Here is a 9474-nt window from a genome sequence, read left to right as displayed (position 1 = left end):
AAGATAGTGAAGTTGGGGGTGGGGTGCTGCACACTTTTGAACAACCAAATCTCATGAAATCACTCACTATAATGAGGATATCACCAATGAAATGGTGCTAAACCGTTCATGAGAAATCCACTCCCATGATCCAATGACCTTCCACCAGGTCCCACTTCCAACAATGGGGATCACATTTCAATATGAGATTTGGGCAGGGACATGGATCCAAACTCTATCAGGCTCCAAAGAAAAATGGGAACAGATCAAGATAGCACATACATAATAATGTGGTTTAAAATGCACAATGTATTCCCCTTAAACAGGGGTCTCATCACTTGGATGTCCCCCCCAGACACAACTGGATCCCTCCATGCCTGGACCAAGAGATTGGGGCTCTGAGTGGGGCAGGAGTCCCGATTCCTGTCTATATGGTCCAGCTGGAAGATGAGCAAGACTGACATCCACTCACTTAAGGGGAAGTCTCACCCATTCTTAGAGGGCAGCCTTACCCATAGTCTCAACAATGTCAAAATGCCTCACACTAAGCCCGACATCCCATGAGAGATGGACACATGGCAGAGAGGGGGTGGTTTCCGTGCTATTATCTGTTTGGGACACTAGTGAAGGAGCTGGCCAGCACATTCTTTATAAAAGGAGAAGCTGCATCAAATGTAGTCCAGGCTGTGTCAAAAGAAGCCTATTTCTTTGCATGGAGAAGAAGTAAGAAAATAATCATGTAGATAAAGGCAGCAGCAGCAACCTGAGACCTGAGATGGTACCTTATAGCACTTGTTAAGGAAAATACTTTTGTATGTTTTAGAGAAAAGATCTGACCTCTGCAGCTGCTCTTTGTGCCAGGTAAAGCGGATCCCACTAACCTACGAATTTCAATGGCTCATTGCCTGCAAACCAGTCTCCTCCCAAATCTTAACAAGAGTCGTCCTGGTGTCTTATGTGTCTTATGTTCATGAACAAGTCTACTCCCTGAGTGCTGCCACTGTTCTTCAGGGTGCCATACTGTCTCTGTCATGCTGACAGGTATGATGGCCGCAGCACCAGACCCCTCAGAGTCCCCATGTGGTCTGCTGTGTGGTGGTCTGCTGTGAGGTGAGGAAAATGCACCGTTATTGGCAGAGCAGTTCCTTCACTCAGCATGACTACCTTCTCTTTTCCTATCACCCTTCCACAGGTGGTACTGTGGACAGAGACCCTGTTTTCTATTCTTTCATGATCAGTCAGGTGCGGCCACAACGGGGACACAGGGGAGGCACAGAAATCAGTTGACTGTGCTTCCAGGTCCTAGAAAGGCAGTCACTGTGCACCAAGAAGGGGCCACCCTGCAAAGGGAGGGGCTCCACCACGTGAGAGGGAGGGGAGCAGAGGGAGTGGGGACCTGTGAGACAGTGCTCTCACTGGGGGTCAGGGTGGACACAAGCAAAAAGCAGGTGGGGCTTCATCGGTGTGTTGAGCGTCTCTAATATTACAGGAAAATTATTCAATGTCAACTGTTAAAGCACAGGGTCTTGTTTTCTGTTGCTTATAACATAATACCTGAAACTAGGTAATTTATAAAGAAAGGGAATTTATTTTTTACAGTTTTGGAGTTGGAAAAGTCCAAGGTCAAGGGGCCACACCTGGCCAGGGCCTTCTTGCTGGTGGAGAGTCTCTGCAGAGTCTGGAGGCAGCACAGAGCACCCCATGGCAAGGGGTTGAGTGTGCCAGCTTAGGTCTCTCTTCTTTATATAGAGCTACAGTCCCACTCTGAGACAACCCACTAATCCATTCATCCATGAATGGATTACTGTCACACTGGGGATTAAGTCTCAACATGCCTTTGAGAGAGGAAAAACATTCACACCATTCACAGCACACGGCTGACTTTATTGAGGACCTTAATGGTATGGGGACTACCACGATGAGATTCTGCAGTGAGGGGAGAAAGATTGAGCTTAATTCCCAATACAAGTGGAAATGGATAGCCAAGAAGCAAGGTGGGGGTGACTGGATGGAAAATTACTAAGAGATAACATGAGGGGTAAGGTGGGTACTGACTAATCTTACCTGATAGGCTTCTTGCTGAACACAGGCCAGGATGATCCAACATCACCTAGGGGATGGTGAGGGATGGGGAACCTGGTCAAATAATGGGGGTGATGACATATTAGGGAGTGGTTCTTGCTAAAGTGACTTAGCAAGGCTCTTTGCTAAAGCTGGATTTTATAAGGAAGTGTGCAGATGGGCCTTGGAGGAGATTCAGGAGCCTGACTAGTATGGTAACGCAAAGAATCTCTGTCACTAGGTCACAGTGCAGGAGGGCAGGAAGGGGAACTGTGGCAGGGCCAGCTCACCACGCTCGGGCATCTGGCCACCTGGGCGGGGTGGGGGATGGGGGGCTCACTGCCTGTTTTCGGTTTTGAGGCTGCAGGGAAGCATGAAGTTTTGAAATACATAATACAGGCCCCACGTGGTTCTGACCCAGCGCCACGCAGTTCTCAGAACCATATATTCTAGCCCTGCAAGCACCTGAGGCTTGGTTCCCGGGCCAGGGGGTGGTACCTGACCAGAGGAGAGCCGGGGCTGTATGCGGGGCCCCAGGGCTCAGCGATGGCTGAACCCCACAGTGAGAGCCCTCGTGGCCCAGGTTTTCCATCACTTTTCCTGTCTCTCATGTTTGGGGCGCTCCAGATGAAGCTATCCTGAGGGGTGGCGTTTCTCAGGGAGGCGCCCCCACCTCAGCTCCTCCTGTCTCAGGCCCCACTTGGTGGGGAGCGCCGCAGGCGGGGAGCTCAGGCTTGCCCCTGCGGGCAGTCACCGCTGCTCTGTGCCCCGAAACCCCCCTTCCCGCTCCCCAGTGACCTCCCGCCTCTGGGGTTCCTCTCCACCTTGCTGCCTGCTGTGGCTTTAGAAGGGAGCTCAAGCTCAGCGGCATTTGGGGCATCTACTTTAGGTACTGGGAAATGGAAGAGGATGACACTGCTTATTTTGACTCAGATTTTCAAGGATGAACACACCCTCCCCTGATAACCATTTCCGCACCCGCCGGCCACCCCATAGGGCCTTGCCCCGCACCCCGCCCGGTGGCCTCCCTGGAGGGCCGTGACCCAGGCACCGCACCCGGCGGCTTCCCCAAGTGCTGCTCCGCCCAGTGCCCGCAGCCTGAACGGCGCCCCAGATCTCAGCGTAGTGCCACAATGCTGCCCTGTCCCACATCGTGTCCTTTGACTCTGTCTTCGAGAGAAACGTCGGTTGCCAGGGGTCCTCACAACTCCTTGGGTGTGCTTTGGGCCGGAATGTATGTCCTCTTGCCCTTCTCTTACACAGAAGAGTGGGAGGGTGTCCTAAGAATTTGACTTGTCCTAAGGAAAATAAAGTTGTAATTTCAAGGAACTGACCAAGGTCTCTGTACTACTGAAGAGCTCAAGAGTGGCCACGGGGGAAGATAGCCCTGGGTGCGAAAGGGCCGCAGAAGGGATCCCATGTGTTCTGCATTAAAAAGCCCCCAGGGGACAGGAGGCTGAAGAAAGGGAACCTGCCACTTCTCCATAAAATAGTGTCAGAGAGCTGTCCAGGAGAGCAGAGGATCTGCCGATCAGACAGCATTTAGCAAAATATACCGATTCCTTAAATTGGGTTTCGATTTTTCAGCTTTTGAAAATATTGGTCTTCTTTAGGACAGGTTTGTGTACTTGCCAACAGTTACCAGTTATCCCCCAGCAGACTGCAGGAAGAAGAGACCATCTTCACTTCCCTTCTGGGTAGGGAGAGCTCAGAGTTCACTAGGCTTAACCTAACAAAGCCCGCAGTGGACGTTTCTGCTGTACCTGTCCAAGGCGTGATAGTTCCCCAGGCTTTGGGCAACATCTACTGTGGGTTATTTCGTCTAGTTGAATCCCTGTGGTGCGATAAGGATGGCTCCTAAGGCATGTCGGCATCAGTAGTTCCTGGAGTGGATTTTCCTACACCGTGTAGCTATGAAAATTTGATGGGAGAAAAGACCCCAGGAAAGGGGAAAGCAAGAAAGTGGAGCTAAGGGATGCTGCTATAACAGTCATCCTGTCGTATCCGTTCTGCTTCCCTGAACTTTGAAGATACTTATGCTGAATACCCCCTTTAAAATGATTTTCTTCTACACTGTACCTTCCCATGGTCACGTTCTTGGTGGGGTGTGTTTCACATGTCCAGCCCTGTGGGGTTGGGGGGAACACTAGAAGAGGTAGTGGGAAGCCAGACTTTCCCACATCACTCCACTGAGGCCACCTAGGCAGGAGGGACCGAGCCCTCCCTGTGCTCGGCACTGTGTTTTTCTTCATCATGTCACTTTTTACATTACATTAACGTGTATCTCTGCTTGCTTCCAGAAAAGCACCTACATCAGCTATGCTGTAATCCTTGCTTTTCTCACCCAATAACTGGGAATCCCCAGAGAGCCAAAACTATCTTTTTAATCTCTTATTTCTTCATCACCTAGTACCATTTGGTGCTCAATGTTTACTGAGCGAAGACAACGGAAATAAGACATTTTCCTCAAGGAGCAGAAATCATTACACGTATTTGGTTCTAAACAAACAACAAAAATAAAGAGAACCAATGAAGACTGAAGTAAACCACATCACGATTATACAAATGCAAAGATCTGGTTGGTTGTGTCCTTTTTATAATACATACTATGCTCTTTGCTAATTAACACTGGAGGACTCTTTCTGGTCGATAAAATAGTTAGATAATTAAGTATGCTTTCATTTTATGTCCCGGTACCAAAGAAGTCCATTTATTCAAAACAAAGGGACTGAACATAAAACATAAAAAGATAAAAAAAAAAAGGCCTGTGGCTCCTCCTCCCAGACACCCCCCTCCAACAGTGATGAATAGGAGGGACTGTCTCCCTCCCCCTCCCTCGGAGACTAGCCTTGCAGTGTTTTAGGCTGTTTTGAAATTCTGTTCTTTAGAGGAGATTTTTTTTTTCTTCTTAATATCAAAGAACTGCTGCTATTCCTTTGGGCTGGCGCAGCAGGGGCCGGTGAAATGCAGGCTGACGACCGCGCGCCAGGGGCTGTGCTCGCCCCGGTCGGCGACGCGCACACACCTTGAGTGACAGCGACTTCTTCTCTACAGGTTTTCCCCGCGGGAGCGTGGCCCTTGCGGGCGTTCGGTTTTCTCTGGAAATCGCCAAAACGGCTAGCCGGGCGCAGCGATCCCGGCCCGGGGACTCCAGCCCCGGCCGTGCGCGTCGCCGCGGACGGGCTCTGCGGGCCACGGGGAAGGTGCAGGGAGGCGCGAGCAGGCTGTGAGCCGCCGGGCGCTCCCGCGTGCCCGCTCCTCCCCGCCTGGAGCAGGGCAGAGGCGCCGGGAGCAGGGCAGAGGCACCGCGCCCACCGCCTCCGCGGCCGCCTGATGTGCCAGCAGCCCGCGACGAGGCAGTCCCAGCGCAGAGGCCCCGCTCCTGCTGCCAGCGCGCGGCCTCGCTCCTCCTAGAGGACGCTCTCTGCGCGGGCCCCGTGAGGAGGCGGTGGCTGGGCGAGCCGCAGCACCGAGGCAGGAGGTTTGTCCCCGCCCGCGCGCCGTACCGCGGCGGAGATGGGCGAGACCATGTCAAAGAGGCTGAAGCTCCACCTGGGAGGGGAGGCAGAAATGGAGGAACGGGCGTTCGCCAACCCCTTCCCGGACTACGAGGCCGCCACCGGTGCGCTGCTCGCCGCCGGAGCGGCCGAAGAGACAGGCTGTGTTCGTCCCCCGGCCACCACGGATGAGCCCGGCCTCCCGTTTCATCAGGACGGGAAGGTGAGTCGGCGGCCTGGCCGCAGCGGCGCCGGAGGGGGAGCGCGGCGGTGGTAGCGTCCACCCTCCGCCAGGCGTGACGTCACAGGCGCGCGCTGCGCTTGGGAGGGCCTCGGGCGGGAGGGCACCGGATGGTAGCCGTTGGCACCTGGCTCCGGGCCTTCGCGGTGAGCGGCGCGTAGGGTTCGTGGGTTTTCAGCTGCGTAAGCCACGTTCCAGCAGTTCGGCCCTCCTGGCCCCGCGCGCCGTTGAAATGCGCGTACAGTGTGCTTTCCTTTTTGGTCCGAGCGGCGGTTGGCGGTGCGGGATTGTGCACCGGTGAGGCCCGCGGACACCTCCCACCACTCGGCGGAGCGCTCTGCCGGCGACCTGCTCCTCACACCTGGCCTGGAGGCCGGCTTTTCTTGGCCATATCTGGTCCCTGGGCTCCCGCTGACAAAGAAGCATTGTCCATGTAGATTTATTACTGTCTGTGTGCCCAGGAATGGGAAGTGGATGTAAGGGGAGGCCAAACTTCACTTTCTTAGGCTCGCGAGGTGGGCCACAGCGTTACATTGACATAAAACAGATTAACAGGAGTAAAACATACACATCTCTTGAACGTGTTATACGTGAAAAAGACACAAAGAAGTGGCAAAACCCAAATACTTTCATGCTAGGCAGAACCAAGAGCGGCAGCTGTGGGAGAGTAAAGTGTGCGGAGAGGGTAACGGAAGATGGAACTGAACCACGTCTGGGTAGAAATCTCCGCTTTTCCCGGCTGCGGTGCCGAGTGTTTCTTTGTCCCTGGCGTAGGGAGGCCATCTTTTACAGCTTTATCTCCTTTTAGGAAGAAAAGGGGGCAGTTTAGAACACTTCTGGTTTTTCAAGTGCTTTTAGCTTAAAATAATGCTTATGCCAGAGACATATTTTTGGGGTGGCATACCCTGTCAGCCTTCACGGGCTGTCTGAACAAAATCTAAGGTAGGAGGCAAAAAGTGGAAATGAAATAGAAGATTGAGTATCAGCACAACTGTTTTCATGCTTGGTAAAACCGTACCTTTACCAAGTTTTCTTTTTCCACTGAGGTACGTGTTCCAATGCCCACTTCACCTCCCTGGATCCCCATATTTACATATTTGTAAAGGCGACAAGTTGGCTAAAACTAAGAAGGTAATTTTGAAAGAGCTATTGGTCTGAATATGGAATCTAAGGCAAGTGACTTATGTAAACCTCTTTCTTCTTGAATGTGGTTAAAAACTGGAAACAGGCCGGTCGCAGTGGCTCACGCCGGTAGTCCCAGCACTTTGGAAGGTCGAAGCGGGCTGGTTGCTTGAGCCCGTCAGTTCGAGACCAGCCTGGCCAACATGGCGAAACCCCGTCTCTACAAAAAAAAAAAAAATACAAAAATTAGCTGAGCGTGGTGGTGGACGCCTGTTGTTCCAACTACTCGGGTGGCCGAGGTATGAGAATCGCTTGAGCCTGGGAGGTCGAGGTTGCAGTGAGTCGAGATCTCGCCATTGCATTCCAGCCTGGGTGACAGAAGCTAGACGCAGTCCCAAAAACAAAAGCAAGGAAACCTGTGGGAACAAGTCCTAACTCATGGGGATGTGTCTGAATTAGATGAAGCATATAAATTGCCTAGCAAACTGCCTGATGTGGTACCTTAAGTAGGGCCTCAATAAATGTTAACCTCTTCCCCCTGATGATTTAAGTTACATAGTTTACAATTCATATTCAATATTGGTTTTTCTCTAGATTTCTTCTATTTTTACATACAAATGTGTGTTTCATTTGTGACTTAGTGTTTCATTTTTTAATAACTAAAATAAAAATCTGGCAAGCATTGAAGAAACTGCATCATTCATTCTTGTTACCAGTTGCCATCTCAATACTATCCTTAGAGTAAGTAGGTTACAGCAAATGTTTAGTGAAAGATGAATGAAATGAACTCCTGACATGAGAATAATAATAATGATAGAGACATGGGAATCAGGTGAGTTTCATTTGCAACTTCACAGGAGATAAACACTAATTGAACTCAAAGTTCTGAAATTGCGTATTTTTCTTTTTACCCTTTATATCTGGATAAATGTGATTTTTGACCTCAGCTATATACCTGATTTATGTTGAATAGAAAATTAGACTACAGGTAACTAATGGGGCTTGTGATATCTCTGCAATGAAATGCTAAGTTGGGGTGGGGACCTATGCCAGTGGTTATGAGTATATGCTAAAGAAAGGACGAAATGGACATCATATTGTTGTTGAATGTGAAAATGAGAGGGATAGTGAAAGACTGCCTCTTGATAATTGGAAAGTCATCAGATAAAATGAATATGAGCCACTGTCCTCCCTATTAATATTTTTATGATTGACAGATTAAAATTTTGATTTTAAAAATAAGAATGCAATTTGAGGATGTCAAACTATGCCTTGTTTTTGTAGACATGAAATTTCAAGAAAATGAGAATGTTATGGGTTGAATTGTGTCCCCCACCAGAAAAACAGGTATTGAAGGTTGAAGTCCTAACCCATTGGAACCTCAGAATGTGACATTTGGAAGTAAGGTTATGGCAGATGTAATTAGTTAAAATGAGGTTATACTGGAATATGATGGGCCCTTAATCCAATGTGACTGATGTTCTTATACGAAGAGAAGAGAGCCGGGTGTGATGGCTCATGCCTGTAATACCAGCACTTTGGGAGGTCGAGGTAGGAGGATCACTTGAGAACAGGAGTGCAAGACTAACCTGGGCAACATAGTGAGACTGTGTCTCTTTTTTTAAAAACAATTTTAGAAGAAAGAGACATAGGGAGAAAGAAGATGGCCATGTGATGATGGAGGCAGAGATTGAAATTGCCAGTCAACACCAGAAACTAGAAGAGGCAAGGAAGGATTCTCCTCTGTACGTTTGATGAGGAGCATGGCCCTGTTGATATGCTGATTTGGAATTGTAGACTCCAGAACTATGAGAAAATAAATTTATGTGGTTTTAAGCCACCTAGTTTGTTGAACTTTGTGGTACCCCTAGGGTAACTTGTTAATATGTAAGTTAAGCATTGAATAATTTTCTCTCCATGATGTTACCCAGTAAGGATTACAAAAATCTACCAACACAATAACATTTTATTACTAAGTATTCTTTAAGTCATTTACTCTACCTCATTTTAGATTGGCTGCCTAGGTGTGTGGTGTGATCAGTCAATAAAATTAGCCTCTGATTCTAAAACCACTCAAGTCTGCTTCTCTGAGCCATATTTCCATACATTGGTATTTATAACATTTTTTACATTATTGAGCCAAATATTATGAAAAGCAGTGAACCAATATAGTAGCAGTTGTTTTCAATTATGGAAGGCCTCTGAAGCAGACACTCTTAGTTACTCATCTAAAGCCGTTTCCTCCTTTTTACTTGATTTTGTTGTGACTGTGGACTTAAGGGGAATTGAGCCCAGCTCCAGGAGCTGAATCATGATTAATCTCTGCCAGTGATTCTCAAAGTGTGATTCTTTGACCGGAGCAGCAGCAGCTTTATCCAATGTTCAAGTCCATCCAGGAGATGGATACCATGCAGAGTTTAATAGGAAAAGTTTAACATAAATAATTGTTATGAACTGTGAGACTGGAGTAATGTGAGATTGTCTCATGAGAAGGAAAGAGAACTCTGAAGAGTATAGGAATAGCAGACAGAAGGAGCAGCCCCACCCCTAGGGCTGAGAGGGCACTCGAGTAAA

At 49.0% G+C, this 9474-nt stretch overlaps 1 protein-coding gene across 1 annotated transcript in view; it reads left to right on the top strand.

The window, feature by feature from the left end:
- Nucleotides 1–5476: 5476 nt before the first annotated feature.
- LANCL2 (LanC like glutathione S-transferase 2) overlaps nt 5477–9474 on the top strand; it is a 65371-nt gene continuing 61373 nt past the window's right edge. The window contains 1 exon segment of the mRNA NM_001261176.1: nt 5477–5760. Within this exon segment, the coding sequence (NP_001248105.1) occupies nt 5557–5760 (204 nt within the window). The 5' untranslated portion in view covers nt 5477–5556.

This window comes from Macaca mulatta, chromosome 3, assembly GCF_049350105.2.
Source record: "Macaca mulatta isolate MMU2019108-1 chromosome 3, T2T-MMU8v2.0, whole genome shotgun sequence".
Taxonomy (NCBI): Eukaryota; Metazoa; Chordata; class Mammalia; order Primates; family Cercopithecidae; genus Macaca; species Macaca mulatta.
The sequence above is the reverse complement of the archived record's forward strand: the minus strand, read 5'-3'. Positions and strand labels throughout refer to the sequence as shown.